General features: G+C 41.0%; 1 protein-coding gene across 2 annotated transcripts; it reads left to right on the top strand.

The window, feature by feature from the left end:
- Nucleotides 1–620: 620 nt before the first annotated feature.
- ssh1a (slingshot protein phosphatase 1a) lies at nt 621–20874 on the top strand. Of its 2 annotated transcripts, XM_005722177.1 has the most exons (15): nt 621–1042; nt 3009–3046; nt 10111–10211; nt 12251–12315; nt 12803–12924; nt 13309–13377; nt 13549–13614; nt 13897–14091; nt 14200–14293; nt 15239–15367; nt 15594–15640; nt 15756–15902; nt 17198–17398; nt 17487–18159; nt 18269–20874. In XM_005722177.1, the coding sequence occupies exons 1-15, from the start codon at nt 962–964 to the stop codon at nt 19373–19375; spliced, it is 3135 nt and encodes a 1044-aa protein (XP_005722234.1). In that variant the 5' UTR covers nt 621–961; the 3' UTR covers nt 19376–20874. The 2 variants fall into 2 exon arrangements, with proteins under 2 accessions (XP_005722234.1, XP_005722235.1); XM_005722178.1 differs by lacking the exons at nt 621–1042; nt 3009–3046 and adding an exon at nt 7701–7970.
- The last annotated feature ends 1784 nt before the right edge of the window (nt 20875–22658 follow it).

Below are 22658 nucleotides of genomic sequence, written 5' to 3'. Positions count from 1 at the left end.
TCTATCCCGGTCTCTTTTTACTGCATTGGCAGTGTGTTTGGGATCATTGTCATTTCATTTCAAAAACTTTAATGTGCTGAATTAAAATCAGAGATTTCGTTAATAATGAAGAAATGTTTTTAAAAAAATGGGCAGATTCTGTGGCAAGTTCTGTCCTCTTCTGCATATCCATCAGTATCAGAATAATCCACCGACAGTCAGAAATACATTACCTGGTGTAAAGCAAAAAGGATACGTTAATAATCAGCAATAAAAATAAAATTGCCATTCCTGTCTCATGAAGCACACCTCAACACAGATTGACGGGGACACACACACACGCAGAAGCAACACTTTAAGTATATTCAGATATGCCATTATATTGATTCATTATTATAAAAGCAGTCAGAACAGCAATAACAACAATAATAATAATAATGAAATTGTTATTGTACTTTGGGTCGCATTTTGCACATTATTATGAGTCAAGTCACGCCTACTTCTGAACAAAATAGTAAAAACATATTTCAGACATTGCTTATTTTTCGTATATCTGTAAAGCTTTTTGAATATTTCTTTCTTTCGCGATTTTTACATTTTGTTCCTACCCACGAGTGTGGTTTTACATAGCCTTGTTTGTGTTTTCGATCCTGTTGTAAATAGCCTGTTATGTAAACCTGAATTGCCTCGTTTAAAGGTCGCATACAAACAGGCTGCTGTACATGTCAGTTGCCGTGATGTCACTATTATTCATAGGTTTAGCAGTTATATTATGACTACATAATTACAAAAGAAGTGTCGCCGGGATGGATTGAAGGCATAACTTCCTTCACCGGGGGCCCTGCCTGAAAGGATAACTCGGCTCGGTTCCCTCCAATCATCAGTCTCTCTGTCAGCTGTATGTATCGTTAGCCCAGCAGCTAGCTGCAGCTCACCAGGCCAGAGCGGCCGGCCGGTGCATCATCATCCTCAGCTCCCAGCCATGGCGTTGGTTACTTTGCAGCGGTCCCCGACCCCGAGCGCCGCTTCCACCGCCAGCACAGCAACTACGACCGCGGGGGAGGTGAGTTTGGTGCCGAGTGAAGCAAAGCTTCAATGCTCCGTTGTGGTGGTGTCAGAGTGAGGATGAGGGAGATGCTGCCAGAGGAAGGCCTGCTGATTGAGACTGAATTAGCTAGTTAGTTATGCTAGGCTGTTAGCTCATGGTAGCTAGCAAACGTTTTCGTTACAGAGAGTTGTAGCTGACTATCGCTTATTCCAATTAGTCTGTGAAATTTTTTTTTGTTATTTAATAATATTAAAGAAACGCCACACCTGTTCAATTGGCCAGGTGTCCATTTTAAAGAGCTAACGTTAGCTTAGTTTGACAAGTGCCTCATAAATGATAAGAGCTGTGGCTAACATTAACGTTAGCTGTTTATGATGTGAGTGGCTGACATTAAAAATGAACGTTTTTCTTAAATATATCAAGCACACAGCACTGTCAGGGAGCTTAATGCACTGCTGCTATATTTGCATTAATTTACTGACTCTAAAGCTGTGTGGATGTTTTGACTCGGCGGACTTGACCATAAAATACCTATTACAGAAATCAAATTGGAAACAGTTACACACAGATTATCGCTATTCTGATTTCCATCGTGCTGTGTCGTTGGTCGTGCGATTAAGCATGGGAAAATACCATATTCCTGGCAAACAGACGCATACGACGACAACTGAAATTGTTAATACTTAACTGTAACAGTAGATAGTCACGGTTTGAGTTTTCTGCATACTTTCACTGAGAAGAAGTAATGGTTTAAGCCATTCAAAATAAGTTCTCTTTGCTATTTAAGTAGTTATTCGTTACCAGATGGGGGCGCTAACTACCAGCTATAGGCAGAGAAGCTTACCTTGTGCTGCTCTCTGCCTGTAACAGAAACTAGAATTACTATCTATAGCTGGCTTTATTTACAACCAGAAGTGTGTGAGCTGTGTTAGGTAAGGATAGGCTGAAATACTTCTTATTTCTACCTTATTTTGTACTCATAAATATGGTGACACGTTATTTAGTGCAAGTAGATTGTCTCCTTTTTCTAAAGGGAATTTTTTTTTTTGGTCCTGTCCTGTATGTCATTGTTGCCTGACGGCTGTTTAGGTGTGACAGATAAAGCTGGCAGAAATCTGCTGCAGCTATGATGTCATCTGCTCATGAGGGGTGGGTGGGGTGGAGAAGGACTACTGTAGGAAGGGGAGGAAGGAGAACTGAGGTAAACAGGGAGGCAGGAGATACTGGTATGAAGGCATGAGGCAGCTAATGTGTGAGGTTATTTTCATGCTTATGCACAATAATAAAGACACTCAGCTCGCTGTGCATTACTTTGTGGAAGCCCGTGCAAAATGATTTCCTTCCGTCCTCCCTATGAATGGTACTCCTCATTTTTATTTTTCCTTTTAGCTGAATGTTTGTTACATTCAGCATCAACTGAGTCCCATTGCCAGTACTTTAATGCACCTTCACTGTGACAAGAAAAATCGTCTTTGGAACAACATCTTTCAAAATATTGATGAACTTTAGAGTCTTATCTACTCTTACCTTGTAAGCTTCTCTTGGTGGTGTGGCTGCCTTTAAAATGAAGGTAAAACATGAACCTTGACTACCCTGGCATTTACTTCAGAGTCATGTTTTCAATCAAACTCTACCCTAGCATCCCTACAATCCTGCTGTGGTGAGCCATTGTTGATACGGTTAAGAATAGGTGTTTGAAGTTGTACAGCTTTCTTACAGATCATTTGATCACATGAGTAGCTGTAGTGGTGGTAACCCTAGAAAGTATGCTTTCTATCAAAATTTAGTATCTCTGTATGTTCATCTTCCAAAGTGTAGATGCTGAATGTATAGCACCTCCATTGCTGCTTGTTTTTTTGCATGCATTTATCAGAGTTTGTGCTTAGTAAAATACAGACAAGACTATAGTTCTGCTATAGCAGTAACAGTGCAGTTGAAATGATTTCAGTATGGTATAAATCTTTTCTGTTATCTGTTGCAGGATTTTGGGAGTGAAGATGAACGGCGAGTAAATCTGAGGTAAGTTTACTTCAAATTTAGCTTAAGCTTTCTGTGATATGGTACCACACAGGTGTTATCAACTGACTGTCTGCATCTGCCTTTGAGTCATTTAGTAAAACCTGGAATATTGGCAAACAAGGCGCTATCGGTGAATGAGCACACCTGATTGTCAGGGTCATAAAAAGCGTGTTGGTGTGTGTCTGATTAAAGTCTACAGTTCTTAAAAGCCAACTGTAAAAAAACAAAAACCCAAACAAAAAAAACATGCTGTTCCTAGTAGTCTATCATGTAATATGTTGACAATTATGTCTGTTTATTTATCAGCATTTAGACCGATCAACGTGTTCTTGGACTGCGCGCCATTATCTGAGTCACTTGGCGTTCCCACAGCTTTTCTTTTTTGCTGTTTAACAGACCGTGTGTGTGTGTGTGTGTGTGTGTGTGTGTGTGTGTGTGTGGCATAGATTGGGGGGAAAAAAAAAAAACTTAACATTTAGGATTTGATCTTTTTACTTATTAAAAACACACAATATCAGCATTTTTTTAAAGTATTTGACTGCAAGCAAATTATTAAGCAGTGTTTAATGAGTGTAGATAAAATAAAATAAAAAGCTTACTGACTCTCTAGTCTGTTCGGATGGATGTGTCAGGTACACTCAGTAGCCACTTTGTTAGTTGCCAGTACCAGGTTGGAGAACTGTCTTAATTCTACGTGGCACAGATTCAGCAAGGTGCTGAAAACATTCCTCAGAGACTTTGGTCCATGCTGGTATCATCACACAGTTGATGATGATTTGTTGGCACAGTCATGACGTGAATTTCCTGTTCCACCACATCTCAAAGGTGCTCAGTTGGATTAAGATCTAGTGACACTGTAAGCCATTTGAGCACGGTGAACTTATTGTCATTTTAAAGAAACCAGTTTGAGACTTTTTGAGCTTCATGACATGGTGTGTTATTCTGATGTAAGCAGCCATCAGAAGATGGGAACAGTGTGGTCACAAAGGGATGGACATGGTCAGCATCCATACTCAGGTAGGCTGTGGCATTTAAACAATGCTCAGTGGACTAAGGAGACCAAAGTGCTTAAAGATTGCACTACCAAAATTGAGGTCTAATTTTGGTGAGCCTGTAGATTCAGTTTCCTGTTCTTAGCTGCCAGAAATGGCATCTGGTGTAGTCGTCTGCTGCTGTTGCTTATCTGCTTCAACGTTCAACGTGTTGTGCATTTGGAGATGTTCTTCTACATACTTTGGTTGCAGCAAGCGCTTTTTTTTAGTTGCTCTTCTTTTCTGTTGTATCAAAGCAGACTCGCCATTCTGCTCTGGCATAAACAAGGCATTTTTGCTCAGACAGCTGTCGCTCACTGGTAAACCCTAAAGATGGCTGCGTGGGAAAATCCCAGTAGATCAGCAGTTTCTGAAATACTCTGACCAGCCTGCTTTCTTTCCATTTTGATGCTCAGTTTAAACTTTTACAGGTCATAGTAACTATGTCAGGTGTATCTAATAATGCATCATATATATTATGTGTTTATATTATGTAGGAATATGAGAAATCTGACATGACTATAATGTACAGCAGCCATAATTGTTGTAATCTGTTCTTTTCAGTCTGAAGTGGGTTTCCCTTTGTGTTCCTGATCTTATAACAAGAACAAGAGTGCATTTTTAGAACAGTCAATGATTTCAAGAAACCACTTGGCTCTAGTAACTTGTGTTTTGAGCATTCAAATTTGTGAATACTCCCAAGCTGAATATGTTTGGTTTGTTATCTTTGGATAAGGGATTCATGCATTACAAGTTCTATGACTCAGCTGTGTTCAGTAATAAACTCAGTTTTCTTCCAAAAGTTTCTTCTGAGTCCCTGGGGCAGCTTGAGAGAGAGAGAAAGAGGTGTGTTTTTTCAAAATAGAGTAATTGTCCCTTTATCGTGTGTTATTTTATTCTTTTTGTAACATTAATGCAAATGCACTGTTTTAGGCTCTTTGAGTTTATGTTGATGTAGATGTGTAAATATTTTTGACAGAGAAAACATGAAGCAATTTTTAAAAAAAAGTTTTCTTCCAATAACTGTGCAAGATGTGAAGGTTTAAAACATTAAATGCAATGACTGTAACCGCTGTATTTTGAAAAATGAACTCGGCCAAACTGAATCTCAAAGCACAGGCAGACTTTTTATTTCACAACAAATCAATACAATAACTTTTGTAACAGCTTAGTCCCATGTACAAAATAAACTTGTCAAGATGGTGAAACAGAGAAAGCCGGTCTTTGTGTGTCACTAATATTGACAGATTTCTCTTTTCTTCTGTTGAAAGTTCTTTGTTCTCATAAACTTGATTCCCTGATTTCTTATTATTCACTTTGGATGATGTGTGCACATTCATCATTTTAAGAGCTTCGTTTCTTTTGGAGTTATGCAATCTTCTGTGCTGTGTCCCCAAGCAATGCATGTGTGAGGGAATGATCTATGTGTGATGCGAGTGCTGGCATGCCTCAAGATTTCTTTCATTTTTTGAGGAGTCTGTAAGATAACATTCTGTGGTTAAAATGCCAGTAAATTCATGTTTATAGTAAGGCGTAATAAGTTGTCTTTTACTTGACAGGCACATTTCTCAGTCAGATAAGACTGCTTATCTTCTGCGGTAGATATGTAGTTGCATCTGTTAATTGACAGCTGTGCATCTGCCAACTGGGAGTATTTGTGCTCGCTGTTCCTGGCCCACCTCGATAATGATGACGAATTGGAGGGGTTGATTTGGGCCAACATAAACATCATGCAGGTGTCTATGGCGCTAAACCAAGGAATGATTTCATTTTACCACCTTGTACACAGCAGAGGTGGGCAAGACACAGAATCGGACAAAAATGTGTGTTAATGTGTGCGTTAGAGAAAGAAAGCACAGCACAGATAGTGAGATGAAGGACTGGTAGATGAGGTTGTCCACAGGCACTAGTATACTTGTACTTTTATTGTCCAGAAAGTAAATACTTTCTCTTTTTTTTTGGCAGAACAAACTACAGTAGAATCACCAGATCCGGGTCTATTTTTCTCTGTAACACGATGACGTTATTTGTTTCCTGTTCAGGCCCTTCAAAACTCCACAGATACTTGAGGAGGTCTGTTCCTCCATGTCTGGCCCCTCCCTCTCTTTACTGCTTTCAGTGGTGTCAGTGAGAAAAATGCCAGCATTATGCAACTGACAGCCCCGAGAGGAGGCTTTTTTCCCCTTATTGTGCTGCTGTGTGCAAAACACTCTAAGACCGTGGATAAACCCGCCTGGTTACAGCCTCTGTGTAGCCTCTTTGTGAGTGCTCAGTCTAGTCCAGAGTACCTTTCTAACATAGCAGCTCACCTGGTGACTCAGAGCAGTGCTTTAGCAGACATCTGGTCCTGCTTGGCCCCATTCAGGTCCACCTGGACACTTTTACAGGAACAGCCTACACCTTAATTAAATGACATGCCTTTATTCCTACCTGTTGCTTCTAAAGCTTGACCTTAAATGCAGAATAAGTTCCTATGTTCAGGTCTACGCTTCTGTTTCCTGCACCTGGCACATCAAGCTGTTTAGGGTTTCACCTGGACTGCCACAGAGCAGTTTGTAGAGTACAGCACCTGCTAGTAACCACGGGTGTTACAGACGATGTCCCATTGTTGAGGAGAAAAGGAGGGCTATCTTGTTATCCGTGTCGCAGAGCTATTGTTAGTGTCTGTTAGCCAATCTTCTCAGATTAACACAGTAGTGCCGCTTCATTGTAAATGTGTGGGGGGTTAAATGCTTGGTGAGAAAGAGAAAGTGCAAAGGAAAGTTATAGCCTAGGCTACCATGTGGCTGCACGTTTCACCAATTGTTGTGAACTATAATGGCCTCATTGTATTTAATTTCAGTTCCATATTTTCCTTCTTTACCTGCATTTAAAAGCAATAGTCCTTGCTGACATATTAGACATAGAAGATATGCTTGTTTTCACCTCTTGTAATCTCCAACAATATAACACAATGTTGTTTGTTTGTGGTTCATGTGAATGAGTGAGAACCAGCACTGGCCACTTTAAGGAAAGAGCCAAGATAATCCCTCCCTTATAAGCCTGCGTATAATGAGATTTAGGAGTTTTGGGACGTTGCCAGTTCTTACTGTCCTATCCAGCCATGCTTGGCCCATGTGTCAAGCAGCCTGGAGGAACTACCTTGGATTCTGTTGACCTATAATGTGGCATGGAGACATCCCATTAGGGAGTTTCAAGCCAAAATTCCTCAGTCTGCTTTTTTGTCTTTCAAGTGGTTTTGCTTTTCCCCTGCTTTTCTGTCGTTTTGCAGACATGGTTTTAGCAACACAACATCCTGGAGATAAATGTTCTGCATTAGCTAAGGAAGAAACCACCTCTCTTTAACTTTGTCATTCTCAGCTGACACAGATTTCATACTGGAGATCTGCACTTTGAGTGATACTGGAATATCTTAATCGTAACAGAGCTCAGTGTAACACTGCAAAAGTGTGTGATAGAGACAGGACAGACTGGGAGACGAGGGAGACTGGCTGTGTGAGCCTGAGGCAACGGGTGGAGGCTGCACTATGTCCCTGCAGGAAGAAGGCTGACTTGCACAAAGAGCAAGAGCTCACATGAGGGAGGAGGAGGAGGTGAAACAGAGGGAGTGGCATCTGAACAGGCGGCACTTCTCTACTGAGCAGCGCAGATGAGTACAGGCTGTCAGTCAGTCTGTCACTCAAGAGTGCTGTAGCCACCATTCTTCTCTTGCTTTGCTCCTTCGCTGTTTCTGGAGGCTGACCAAGAGGGGTTACCTCGTGCAGGAGACGCGTGTGTCTGGTTCGGGTTAACAGGATGTATCTGGTTGTAGAAGCCATTGAGGAGGCCATGATGAAGATGCTACCTTATTTTGTGAAGAATGCAGTGTTGACCCAGAGTGAGATAAACCGCATGTAAGTTAAGTTTAACTTCTAAATGGGATTTAAACAGCTAAGAATGAAATCCTTCACTGATATGATAGTGGTTAGATTTTTAAACAACTTGGTATATTCTAACTTTTAATAATCTGTCAGTATAAGTTGTTGAAGTTTGGCTGGATTCTATTCTAACAGATGCCGTGGCGTCTTTTCAGGTCAACAGACTAAGTTGGTTTTAGGACTTTTCCTGCTGATATGAGATAATGAACATCAGTTAAAAGGAGTTATGCGATTCCAAAATCTTGGATTTTGTTAGTAGGATTTTGTTCTGTTAGTAGCTGTGCTCTTGTGACTTTTTCACTGTAATCTTTTCACTATGATGTAAATAAGGTATGGGTACAGCACTCCACATTCTAGCTGAATCATTTTGGCTATCTGGCGAGCTTTTCTTTCATAGTCTTTTGTTGTTTTTGTTTTGCTTTGATACCAGATGTATTTTTAGCCATAGTGTTTGTGGAGAAGCTGATAGCAGGGTGCTGCAGGGTAAGAGACAGTAGGTTCAATTAGGATGTCTGAGTGTGATCGTGAAGCTGCGGGACAGCTCTTGATTTTACACGAGGACAAGTTTCACAGATTCTCAAATTTCACCAGAGTGCACTTTTGGTTTTTGGTTTTTTTTGCTAGAAGTTATCTAGTATCACAGGTTGAGATCAGTGAACTTACAGTTGGATTACAACTTAGAAAATGAAGGCAGCATGGATTTTGTGCAAATTGCTGAGCAATAATGGGGCTGTTGCTCTGCTCTTGCTCTTGGTATTGCCACTTTTGGCACATATAGTCGTTCCCTGACAGTAGACCTTCCTGACAGCGTAATAAATCCCAAGCAGAGAACACAGTGAAACAAAAATCCTCCAAAGTGAGACAAAAAGCTCTTGTTGAGAGGTGTCCACCCCCATACTTTGTCACTGAAACTTTTTTGCTGTGCTGCTGGGGGCGGCCGGAGTTTATTGTGAGGTGTACAAAACGAAATCCTTTGTTCCCACAAAATCATCTGTTTTGAGCCAAGCCTGCTCTTGTGTATGTGGGTTGTGAAAGTATGATCAGAGAGGGCTGTTTGGGAGAGGAATTCCAGAGCTGGATATAAAAATGTGCAGTAGTTGATTTAATTCAGATAAGAACATTTATGATAATAATTCATATTTGAGTTTTTCCTCTGAGGCAACCTTAGGAGCCACTGCAGTAATCGGCAGTTTCCCCTGGAAGTGTGATTTCATCTCAATTCTTTTCATTAAACTTCTGCAAACTTGAGATGCAAAATATTTTTTCTTTTCTTTCATAATCATAAACTGATGCCAGTGTTGCTTTCTAAGCTCACACAACTTGAAAACAGTGATTTCCTGATGACCGTATTTTCAGGCAGGCACTTCTTTAGTACATGTTAGGATTTTGTTTTTTCAAAGATGTCCTGGTTTGCCAGAGTGCACACACAGAATACGTGATGCGTGTGTTCCACGCAGCTGCCAGGTACTGTAGATTTATGAATGCGTTGACATTGTTTTTCAGTGAAATGGAATGATTGAATTCAGCCCGGAGGAAACACCTCACTTATTTATTTATTTTTGCGCCTTCATACTTGTGTCGTCTGTTGACACGTCTTAAGCCTAACCTGAAAAACTCATGGATTTTTACAAGCAGGTGTGACGTAGTAATTGCTGCTTTTCGGTCTTTGTGGAGGTTAAGCGCCGCAAACAGCTGCAGTTTGGTCAGTTATTTGGGCCTGTGCTGCATTATACAAAGACAGTGGAGTCCTGACAGGTCAAATCTGAGTGCAGCAGAAAAAAGACAGATAAGCATTCAGGATCAAAGCTTGATTCATGGCGGCTGCAGACCTGATGTCTGGGCCTGTAACATGGCAGCTGGGCTTTTCCACTCAGCTGTTGAGGTAATTCGCCCTCAGCAGACAACCAGGATTTATTGTCATCTTGTTGGATGAACAGAAGCATCCTGTTTAAAAAAAAAAATAAAAAATAAAAAAATTCATTTGTCTCGTGTCCCACTGTTTGGTTGAGTTTTCCAAAGAGCAACCTGAGCTGTTGCTCTGCTGAGTTGTGGTTTACACACAGTGTGTCTTTTCTAAAGATGTGTAACCCCTGACTTTCCTCTCATTTGTTTGCAGCCTGAGTGAGAGCTTCTTCATGGTGAAGGGTGCTGCTCTCTTTCTGCAGCAGGGAAGCAGTCACCAGGGCCAGAAAGCACATCCTCATCACAAACATGCAGGTGAGACACTACAATACCCACGTCATTCACCCAAACTGAACTCATGAGCTTGTGAATCTCTTCATTAGACTTCTCATCCAGGTTAGCTGGTAAACTTCCTAACACTGCAGCAGATGTTTGCGGCTGAGGTGTGGAGAATGGAGGCTGCCTCGTTGATAAGCATGTTCCAGACGTGTAGCTTAGGCAGATTAGTGCTTAAATCCAGCGTATGTTAGCACTGTGGACAAAACTTCTGCTGACGATTAAAGGAGGGCCTTATCATTTGAACTACTTTGCTTGTGTTAACTTTACCTAGTAACTATAAACAGTTGTACTCAGATTTCCCTTTTGTGACTTTGTTTGGTAGTTTTTCATCATTTTAGCTCAAGCAAGATAAACAAAATTATTCAAGTTTAATTTTTTATGTGAAACGGAGTTTGTGGTTCTTTGTGTAAATTAATGCCACAATACCATTATATTGCAATAGAATACTGGAATTTGGATATTGTAGAAATAGAACCATTATGCAAATTGTTTTAAGTCTCTCATTTATGGTTACACTCCTGTGAGGCCTGTTTGAACTTAAACTAGTGATTTATCTGTAATTGATTTTCTATTGATTAAAGTCAGAGGTTTCGTTACAAGTTGAACTGAACTTGCATGTATCTTTAATCACTTTTGAAAGACACAATTATAGCTTTAAAGACATAAGGCTTACGAGTCAGTCCAATGACATTATGGGTCTTTAACACTAGCCAACAGTTGAAGCACTGCCAAGTCACTTGGCAAGTGCTGGCTGCGGCTGGCAGCTTGGTCTATGCTGCCAGCCACTTTGTCAGGTAACCCACATATTTGAAGGTCCTACTTTGTCCTCAAACACATTTTACGATGGAAATACTTGTGTAATTTCCCAGTAACTCTGGCCTTTAAGAAACGAAAAGTGCAGAACAGTGAGAGGGATTCATGCAAAACGTGCATGAGAAGAACAACTGCTCTGTGGGAATAAAATATTTTGGTCTCATCAACCAGTTTTGTGGAAATAACCATGACATTAAAAATACAATGCTCTGCAATCTGGGAGACAATATTTATGTGGCTGTGACGTGTTTGACTTTACATATGAGTGAGCTGTTTGGTTGTTGTTAACTTCTTTCCAGGCTCAGTGGTTTAAGTGAAGACTTTGAACTAGTTGAACTAGTTTAAACGAGACTAACAAAACAATGCATTTATGTGTTGTGTATGACTGGTAACTTGCAGCTGTTAGTGTTAGGAACTCACTTGACTTTGATCCACAGCATGTGAATAGTTTTCTGAGGATTTATTTCTAACAGCTATGAAGAATGAACCCAAAGCATAAACAGGGTCTGTCAAATAAATTCAGAGTAATGTTTTAGTACTGAAAGCAATAACTTGGTGGAGGAGCTTTAGAATACCTTCAATATAGTGTTGATCCTCCTCTTTTTTTTATTTGTAGGTTTTAAATATAATGTATATAGTTTAAGCCTGGCCCAAAAATCAGAGCAGAGAAATGAAATGACACTGCCAGAAAGAGTCTTTTACCTTGTCTCATGCCAGTATCTGTAAGTTAAACCAGTCAGGATGTCAGTTTGTTTCTCCTGACCTGTTGTGACATATTTCAAAATAGCTGGCTCTCTATCAACTGCTGGTCCATCTTCACGCCCTGTTTTATTATCCAGCTCCACTGACATGTCTTGGCAGATAGATCACTCAGTGATATAAAAGGAGCCAAGACAAGTTCTTGAGTTGTTGTGGTTAGATAAATTTGTGCATGCAATTTCATTGTCAGTTCACGTTTTGTCAGCTGATAAGAATCACTGAGCAGGTGATCTGTTCGTTTTTCAAGGAGCAGGTATTAGTTTTGGCCTTGATGTTCAACACTAGGGAGCAGCCTAATTTCACTTACCTTCAGTATCCTGCAGCAGTGCATTTAATAAGCCACTGTGCTTGCTTTTTATTCTCCTTAATTCTCCTTATTGTTTTCAAACTACAAATGTGTGTATGCTGATGAACATTTATAATAACTGTCACCACATCAACAGGTGACTTACCTCAACACCTGCAGGTGATGATAAACATTCTTCGATCAGAGGACAGAATCAAACTGGTAAGAGACAGCTTAAATCTGTTCATACATCTAGATGGAAATATACACACACACACACACACACACACAGTGAGACCAGTGACTAACAAACCCTCCAGAATGCATTTTATTGTGTAATCAGATGCTTATTTGCTCACTGTAATTATTAGCTCACAAGGGCAGGTTTGAACATACTCAGGAGAGCATTACAACATGTTTCCATAGCATAGGGGTGTATGTGTTACCCACTTTATGTTTACCACCTATGTGCCCGCACACATCCTGAGAACTCAGCTACCCTGTTGCATCAAGCGTGCGACACTTTGTTGGACAGAAAAGCAGTTTACCAGAATTTTCTTGCTTCTCCTGTGCATTAGCTTTTCTGCCTGTGTGAAGGCGGTTAACACAATGTTTACATTTTAATTCTTGTATAAATACTTAAATTAGTGTTTTAAATTTTATAACCTGGATGAAACACTTTGAATTCCACTGTTTGTGTCTTGTGCAGGCGGTACGGCTGGAGAGTGCATGGTCAGATCGTGTGCGGTACATGGTGGTGGTGTACACCAGTGGGCGACAAGACACAGAGGAGAACATCCTTCTGGGAATCGACTTCACCAACAAAGACTGGTAAAATATGTAGAGTTTAATATTCTTAAAGGCTAAGCTCCATTAAAGACTTGATATTTTTTATTGACTTTGTGTTTATTCTGAACAAGACAGATGAAATACTTTATACAATATGTACTTGTGAATGTAGATAGCACTCACCTGCACCACTCTGACTGAAGCTTAAAATATGTCCTTGTTTCTAGCCACACACAAGCTCAAACCTTTGTACCTTAAAACAGTTGACATTTAAATGTTACCATTTCTCTGTTGGAGGCATGGAGTTACCTGTGAAGCTAGTAGTTTTAAACAAAATACAAATTTCTTGTAACAACTGAATTAAAAGTCCATGTAAACATTGTTCTTTCATTCCCCCTTTTTGCCTTTTTTATTCTACTTTTCCAGTAAAAGCTGCTCGATAGGCATGGTGCTACCTCTGTGGAGCGATACAAAGATCCACTTGGATGGAGATGGGTGAGTTTGTTTTTTTTGTTTTTTTTCTTTTCTTTTTTAAATTCTTTCTTTATGACCCTTGTTTTAAGGACAGAGGCCACAGCTGGAGCATTATCGTGCTGCTTTTTTTTGCATCCATCCCTGACACTTTAGATGAACACATAGTAACCATCTGTTTTATTTGCTCCTCAGGGGTTTTACTGTGAACACGGCAGGTCGGACTCATGTCTTCAAACCTGTGTCAGTGCAGGCTATGTGGTGAGTAATGATCAACCCCCGGAGTCACAGTGGCTGGCTGCTACAGTTGACTTTCATGGCACACAACAATAAATCCCCTAATAGACAGACTCTGCTGCAATGGTGCAGGCTGAGGCAGTGCTCAATATGCCACCTACTGGCATAAAGACATATGTGCACAAAAGTGCACAAGGCCAAACTGTAAACAACACAATCATGTGATTTTATTTTATTATTATTTTTTTCATCATTAAAGAGAATCAAACTATCAATTATTTATTTTCCTATTCAACAACCATCTAGGTCAGCCCTGCAGGTTCTGCACAAAGCATGCGAGGTTTCACGCAGGTATAACTATTTCCCTGGAGGAATGGCTCTCACCTGGATGGGCTACTATGAGAGCTGCATTGCTTCAGACCAGAGCTGCATCAACGAGTGGAACGCCATGAAGGACTTGGAGACCACACGACCAGACTCACCCACCATGTTTGTCGACAAGTCAGTAAACGCGGTCCAACTTAAATTTTGTTGAAATGGGTTCAGATTCTTTTGGAGCAGCTGTCTTTAACAAGTGCTGAGAGTTTCATGAGACATCATCTTTTGCAGGCCTTCAGAGAGAGAGAGGACAGAGTGCCTTATTAAAGCAAAACTCAGAAGCATCATGACGTGCCAGGACCTTGAGAACGTCACCTCCAAACAGGTTTAAAAAAAAAAAAGTCATTTACTTTCCATTTCATGTGGTTTAGTTTTGAAAGGCTTCCTTTAAATTTTATTCTTTAAAGATTTATCATTAATTATGGAAATACTTGGGCACGCCTGTGCAAATTTCTTGCTTTGGAAGTGAAAAGAACTACTAAGCAAACACCTAAACATGCATCCTACTTTTTTCTCATTAACTTAAATTATAGCATTTGGCTATCCTACCAAGTTAGTTGTTACTAACCCCTCTTTACACCATTTATCTTTTCTATTCTTGATTTAGGATTTTATTCACTTTTTACCATATAGCATAAAGTCTCCCTGCAGAGTTTCTGTTTAGGAAACTCTGAATGCCACTCCATACACTTTGTGCTTGTTGAGCTCTAGATTGGATTTGTTTTTTACTTAAATTTGGTCACTGTAGTCTCTTCATCAAGAATCGGATACAGTGAATTGGGCTTACCCAAGCGCAATGCTTTAGTCTTCTGTGATGAGGTTGCAGGTAGGATTTCCTTTTTAGATGTAGATCCTGTTTCTGCATCAGTGCTGCAGAGTGGAGAGGTGCAGTGCCACTTGTGTCAGCTAAACCTTCCTGCAGCTCCTTTGCAGTTATATGAAGGTCAATATTCTGCTTAGGTTTCACCCAGCAGATGGGCAGTTGTATCTGAAAGTATTAATAGTCTTTAAGATGTTGTCAATACCTCCATGTTATTGCTTTAACTGCCATTTCTTAATGTCAATTTTTGACTGTCTAGCTTGCAAGGTAAAAGATGTTTTGAATAGCCCCTGTCCTTTGTTTTGGTAGGTCACTTGATGAAATAAAAATCAATGGACTAACTTGTTAAAAGAGATCACTTAAATGTGTGTTTATTGCCCTTCACACATAAGTCATGCTGTGTTGTTTTTTTTGTTTGTTTTTTTTGTTTTGTTTGTTTTTTTTGTTCAGATCCGTACAGAGTTGGAGCAACACATGAACTGCAACCTTAAGGAATACAAAGAGTTCATTGATAATGAGATGCTGTTGATCCTGGGTCAGATGGACAAAGCCACCCTCATCTTTGACCATGTCTACCTGGTGGGAAAGCTAATGCTGTCTCTTACATTGACAGAAACATCTGCTACATCTGTTGTTTCCTGCGAGTAGCTGAGATAAAATGATTCCTTTTCTGTTCTACCCCAAAGGAACATTAGTGTTAAAGTAATCTTGCCTTAAAAATCATTGTTTTGGAGAAAGAACAGTCTCCCGAAGATTTGAAAATATACCCAGTCTAAACATTATTTTCTCTCATTTTGTTTTTTAGGGCTCTGAATGGAATGCATCTAATTTGGAGGAGCTGCAAGAGTCAGGGTGATTTATTTTAGATAATAGAGAAGCTCAGACATCCACATAAAAAAAACATTTTCATTATGATTTGAGCAAGAAAGAATGCTGCTGATGAGTTCATGTTATCTTTCCTCCCCAGGGTGGCCTATATACTCAATGTAACCCGAGAAATAGACAACTTCTTTCCAGGCACATTCAGTTATCACAACATACGCGTCTATGATGAAGAGGCCACCGACCTGCTTGCTCACTGGAACGACACATATAACTTCATTGTTAAAGCAAAGTGAGTCCTGAGTGGAACAGAAAACATGTTGATGATATAACTATCTGTATGTCATCATCACTAGAGACTTACTGTCAACAAAGCTAGTATTTTAGTGAAGTAACACATTAGTACATATAAATATACAGCTGAGGTCATAAATGACCCCACTTGGTAACTTCAAGGTTGTAGTACATACACTTACTCATTCATTAGGCACACCTTGCTAATACTAGGTCAGACCCCTTTTGCAGTCAGAACTGCCTAAAATTCTTTATGCCATAAATTCAACAAGGAAACATTCCTCAGAGATTTTGGTCCATATTGACATGATAGCATCACGCAGCAGATGATGCGAATCCCCTGTTCCACCACAGCCCAAAGGTGCTCTCTTGGATTATCCTGCTGGAAGCAGCTGTCATAAGATGGCCCCACTGTTTTATGTAGTACTCAGGTAGGCAGTGGAGTTTAGTGTTCGGCTGGTAGCAAATATCCTTCATACTATTGCACCACCACCACAAGCCTGTCTGGCACAAACAACCATGCCACGTTCACTTAAACTGCCTTTCTCCCCAATTCTGATGCTCAGTTTAAACTTCAGCAGGTTGTCATGACCGTGTCTAAATGACTAAAAGCCATTGAGGTGTTCCCATGTGATTGAATGTTTAGATATTTGTGTTAAAAAGAAGTTGAACAGGTTTAGGTAACAAATCTGTTATGTAGCAGAAAAACAGAATTCCAGCTTAACTTCCTGCTTTAGGGATCATATTTTCTGACAACACTTGAACCAGCCAGGCAGGTTCTTGAAGTGCTGATTAACACAAAATTTGCTTTGGTAAAGTTCACACAGTGGGGAAATAAAGGGATCCACCAGTTTAAGTTTTGGGGAGGTGCTCAAGTCCATAAGCTGAGGCCACAAGTGAAAAAGAGAGATTTTGGGAGTGAGAGAAGGAGCAGCAAGGAGAGAACAAAGTAAACAATTGAGAAAACAAACCTTACATAATTATTTTTTCACGTGTGTGTTCCAAAATATTGCTTAATAAGTGTAAAACCGTTTCAGCATTTTCTGATTTACTTTGATCATCCCTTTCACAAAACAGCTGAATCGAGTAATAGAATGAGTCTGGTTTACTTATTAAGAAAATTAGTCCTCAGATGCCTCTTTTGTTTTTAATCTACTATCCAACCTCAACAGTTTTTCAGATGAGACGAAGGCAAATGTGGAACAGGAAAGTTTGTAGTTTATTTGGTTATTTTCATTGCTAATTGATGTTTATGTGTGTTTTATAAAAATGTGCATGTATTCCTTCCCACAGAAAGAACCGCTCCAAGTGTCTCGTTCACTGCAAGATGGGTGTCAGTCGGTCTGCCTCCACCGTCATCGCTTATGCCATGAAGGAGTACGGCTGGTCGCTAGAGAAAGCTTATAACTTTGTCAAGCAAAAGAGGAGCATCACGCGACCCAACCCAGCTTTCATGAGACAGCTGGCAGAATACGAAGGCATCTTGGATGCCAGGTATAATCCCTCGATTGATCTATGCATAAATTGTAGGTGAACTCTTTAAGCTTTTTTAAACTTGTGTTTGGTCTCTCTCTGTTTTCAGTAAACAACGGCACAACAAGCTCTGGCATCCAGACGGAGACTGTGAGATGGCCGAGGGACAGCAGGGAATGGCTCAGTGCTGCAGAGGAGAGGAGGGAGGCATCCTGACTCCAGATCCAGGAATGTCTCCCTGCTGTGAGGAAGCACTATCTGATAAAGGTGCAGCGTGCCCCTCCCCTTGCAGGACTGTTCCCCTGGAGAACGACCCAGCCTACAACAACTATTACTTCCGCCGTCTCTCTGACTCTGCGCTGGACAGTGAACCATCAACACCTGTGCGCGGCCCTCCCCTTCTCGGCATGGAGAAGGTCTTTATAGAAATTGAGGATGTGGAAAGGGATGCTCTGCTGGATGACGAGGCCTTTGATGGCCGTGAGGGCTTGCCGCTCCCCCACTTTGGGCCGACGGCAGAGGGGACTGCGGCCCAGACCTGCAGTCGCGGTCCGGAGCCCCTTGAGGAGCTGCGTCTGAGGCTGGAATTCAGCACAGTGGAGGAGGAGGATGAGGAGGACGTGCAAAAGGAGGAGGCAGAGATGGAGGTATTAATGCAGCCAGATGATGAAGGCGGTGGTGAAACGCAAGATGTTGAAGTAGAGGGTAATGGGATGGACCTGGCAAGTCTCAATGAAAATTCCAACAATAACAACCATTTCAGCACTCCATGCAACTACAATGTAAGTTTGAAAATTGAAGTTTAGCCCATATTTCAGACTGAAAATGCTAAATATTTGCATAAATAACTGTTGATTGTTGCATTTGTTTTTCTGCGCCATCTTTATTTAGAAAAAAGCTTCCTCCATCCTTCTTCCAGCCGATGCTTCTACGCCACTGCCTTGGTGTGATCAGACCAAGTCTTATATGAAACGAGATTCTCCAAACTTGGCTTCTAAGCGTTGCCTTAACCTGACTCCTCCCGAAGTCCCAAGTGCTTCATTCCTACAGTCCCATACCTCATCTGAAGGCCTCAGATCCTCAGTGGGACTGCGGTGCCCCTGTGGGCCTCTGTGTGACTGTGCCAACTGTGCTGCCTCCCCAACCAAGGCTCCACTTGAAAAAGAGGAACGGCTTGGAGAATCACTGCAGTTAGTAGAGCCTGAGCATAATGGGGAGTTCTCTGAAGTAAAGACTGAGCTTGATGAGAGTCAGTCTGCTAGTGCCTCAGAGGCTCTCCCTGAGCTGATGAAAATCGATTCTGAGGACGACAAGCCTGCAGTGGCTTGCTACCTTGGCCAACAACAGGAGACCCTTTTACAGCTGCGACAATCTGGGTTGGTCCGCCGCCGTGCAGAGAGACTAGAGAGACTTGCGGGTTTATCTCAGGAAAGCCTGAACTCTCTGAAGCCTTTGCACGGATGCCAAATGTCCCAAAAGAGTCCCTTTCACACTGAGGAGGACGAGGAGTTCTCCAGCGACTTCGCTAAATCTTCAACGCCATGCCAAGTGCGGTTAGAGCCACTGGTCGTGCCACTGACCAATGAAGCCTTGTTGGGGGTAGTGGGGTCTGGGCTGCTTACACCCACCTCCTCGCCTCACGGCTCCACCTTGACACGCAGCTCCAGCAGCGACAGCCTGAGGAGCGTGAGGGGGAAGCCTGGCCTCGTACGCCAGAGGGCACAGGAGATCGAGACCCGCATGCGGCTAGCAGGCCTTACTGTGCCCTCGAGGCTGAAGCGGTCCAACTCGCTGGCCAAGTTGGGCAGCCTCAACCTGTCCTCCGAGGACCTGTGTTCAGTCTGCTCCTCAGATGCAGGAACACTCCTGCTCCTCTCACTGTCGCCAGAGCCAGACCCCAGCTTGGACTGGGACTCCCCGACCACCTCTGCGCTATCCCGGCCCCGCAAGGACTTGCACACTCCAGAGAGGGCACGACCAGGTGAACCTAGAAGCTGACAAATCAAGTGGAGGCTGTGTACGGTCCACTCATCCCCTCTTCTGTCACCCTGCGGGGCTGAAGAAGGTTGTACAGATTCTGGAAACGGGAAAGGGTCGAGTCTGAGAAAATAAAAAGAAAGCCAACTGTTGTTATAAGGAGTGTATGCTCTCCTTTGCCACATTGTTTCTCAAACTGCTGTTCACAGTGATGAAAGTCATATTGCTGTATCTGAGAAGTGTGTAAAGCCATCAGTTCACCTCTAAGTTGTTTGATTTATGGACAAACAAGTGCCTTACCTACGAGACCAGAGGCACAGAGCTGTGTGTTCGTCCGCAGAACGAGACGGTACGGTGATCTGTAACCTTTAATTTGGTGTCCACTGGCACTTATCTTATTTTTATCTGTCGGGTACAAAGTGGTAGCCTACATTGATGAACTTGATTCCCTCAAAGAGCTTCACATAAAGCAAACTGTTGAATAAACATAGTTGTTTACCACACGGTTTATGTTTAAGATGCTAGCGGGTTGTAAAATTAATGGTTACCTCATGTTGTGTTCATGGAGCTTTTGCTCACATGAACGCCAACCAAGAGTTCAAGTCAGTTCAGTTGCTGATGTCTAGTTAAAGTGAGGAAATCAGTTTGGTTTTTAAATCCATTTTAATGCATTTACTATGTGTTAGTCCCTGAGTGAGTGAATGGGATGAGAGTAGAGAGGAGAGGTAACTTTTTGCCAGAGGCACGCTCACTGTTCTCAACAAACAGAAACATTTCTGAGTTTGTTGTTCCTTTGCACTGCTTTTTTTATTGAGTGAATACTGGTACACAACAAGCTATCTTCCAAAATAACATTGGAGTAATGTTATTGACCTCATCATTCCCTACAATGTTCACTGTTCTTGGAGAGCGGAGTGTGGAGTCACACTACATGGCTGAAAATCATAAAGTGTGACAGAAACTGGGGGTTTATGACAGCTAAAGTTAGCTGAACATTCTTGACAAAACAACAGAAAACATTACAACATTCTTTACCTTAAAATTATTTAAGGGTTGCCAACATTTTTAGCTCACAACATTTTTTTACTATTTTTTTTTTCCAATGTGAAAGACCAAAGTGTTTTTGTTTTTTTTGTTTTTTTTAAGTTTTTAAATTTTGGCTGTCTTAAATAGGAAATGCCGTTGAAGCTGTATAAAACATGTGAATCATAACGTCAATCACGTACATATTTAAATGCTGTCACATCTGTTTTGCACCTTTTGGGAGAAACAAAAGAGACTCGTTGGAGTCACCGGGCTCATAGCTGTTAAGCTTTTACACTCATATCATTAATGAGTTCTGAAGCTTTTGTCACACTGACGTGACAGCGATCACAGTAGGTTACTTCATGGTTTGGTAACCATTTTCTTTTTATATTTAAGTATGCAGTAATTTTTGTACTGTACATTGCTGTAGTTTGAATGCATATTGCACTTTTTATGTTGGTAAAGATACTGTACTGTATGTGTTAATTATGGAAATAAACATTTCTTTTACATAATTGCTTTTGCTCTTCCCTCTCTGAGCATACTTCTTTCGTTTTTGAAGAGTTAACTCAGGATTTCGTAAAAGATCCAAACGTTGCAATTCGGGGTCAAATGCCAGAGGGGACCGACAGGAATCGCAGTCGTCTCAAAACTGAGCCCCCAACAGTTAAGAGCTGGTTCATGAAGATAAAGTAAATGGAAAAATAACATACAACAACAATACAAAATAACACATGGAAATACAGTCTATAAAGCAAAAATGGAGTTTGAATAATTCTAACCAGCTTTAAAGTTAATACTTGGTATGAACACCTTTCTTATCATTTCAAGTCGTCTTTGTGTCAAAAGACTTGTGTCTGACATTTTTCATAGATTCAACTAAAGTGGGAACAAATTTGCTGTTTTTGTGACAAGCTGCTAGTAATAAACTGCCAAAAATACAATTGAAAATCATTTTTTCACCAAGTTGTTCTCAAGACCACTTTCAAAACAATACAGCAAAGTGGTTCCTTGGAGGAAAAATATAACATTTTGAGCCATAATATACATGATTATCAGCTATGGTAACCCTGACTGGGTAACTTAATCCAACTTAATTTACAGATTCAAAACAACAGGTACCTGTGGAATAAGTTTTTATTCCACGATCTTTTGCATTTAAAAACCAAAATGTTTTTTTTTCTTTTGTATTTTATTGTTTTGCGATTATTTCCGTTTACTTGCATTTTTTACAACTCATTTTTTTTCTCTGTCGTGCCCAGTCAGTATCTCTATTTTTTTTTCCATGTTCAAATTACAAACAATGTGGATGGATGGCAAATGGAAAAATAAGTTTTTGAACTTGTAATAAATAAAAGGTTTTAGTCTTTGAAATGTTTTGGTGAACACAAACAGTTGGAATAATCTTCATGAATGTTCGAACTGTCCGGCACAGATATTCAGACGTAATAACGAAATACACGAATCCACTGTGATGGAGTGTGCGCCCTGACATTACATCATGATTGTGCCCTCATCTGTACGCTTTGGCAGAGGAAATATTTTCTAACAGCCAGGTTATATAACATCTGGCTTCCCGTCAGTGTTTGCATGAGTTAACTTACAGACTCCTGTTTCTGCAGGCCTGCGTGACCGTGTGTATGAATGCTGCTCCTGTGCACAGAATAGCGTGTGGTGAGGAAGTGAGGTGGCTAAGCTGCAGTTTTATATCGTGTGTGTGTGTGTTTGTATGTGTGTGAATAAAACCCATTTCTACTTGGACTAGTTTATCAACGGGTGTGAAATGAATGACTAGTCCCCTGATGTAACCTGTTAAACAGTTGTAAACAGGCGCATTAATCTGCTAAAAAAAAAAGCCTGCTTCGAGTTAAACATCGCGCTAAACTAGTAACAGATTGTTTTTGGTTTTTTTAGAGATTAGATTCAAAGTGACCTTTATAAACTCAAACACACCGGCTTATAAGAACACTGGCTGCCTGTCTGTCGGCACAGTAGCTTTCAGTAAGCGGCCGGTGGGTGTGGACGGGCCCCTCTTCCCCTTCGTCTGCCGGTGAATTCTTGGCTGCAGCACCTCCACTTTTGTTTTATTATCTGAGGACACATCCTGTTTGGGACGTTACTCCAGTAACCAAGCGCAAACAAAAGAAATGGCCAGAGCTGTTTTCAGATAATATCCCACTCCCCTGGGCATACAAATGCTCACGGTTTATCCCAGACACAACATAAAAAAAACAACAACCCTGCTTTTCTTAACTGCTGGACAGAGGTGTAAAAAAGA

The sequence above is a fragment of the Pundamilia nyererei genome, unplaced genomic scaffold (assembly GCF_000239375.1).
Source record: "Pundamilia nyererei isolate P.nyererei 1_Seehausen unplaced genomic scaffold, PunNye1.0 scaffold00006, whole genome shotgun sequence".
Lineage (NCBI taxonomy): Eukaryota > Metazoa > Chordata > Actinopteri > Cichliformes > Cichlidae > Pundamilia > Pundamilia nyererei.
The sequence above is the reverse complement of the archived record's forward strand: the minus strand, read 5'-3'. Positions and strand labels throughout refer to the sequence as shown.

Excerpts from the sequence above, each read along its gene's own strand:
- ssh1a (XM_005722177.1), top strand. The coding sequence starts at position 962 with ATGGCGTTGGTTACTTTGCAGCGGTCCCCGACCCCGAGCGCCGCTTCC. Across the intron at positions 12,925-13,308 it reads GACTTCACCAACAAAGACTG|TAAAAGCTGCTCGATAGGCA; the intron begins GTAAAATATGTA and ends CTACTTTTCCAG. Across the intron at positions 15,903-17,197 it reads AACTTCATTGTTAAAGCAAA|AAAGAACCGCTCCAAGTGTC; the intron begins GTGAGTCCTGAG and ends TCCTTCCCACAG.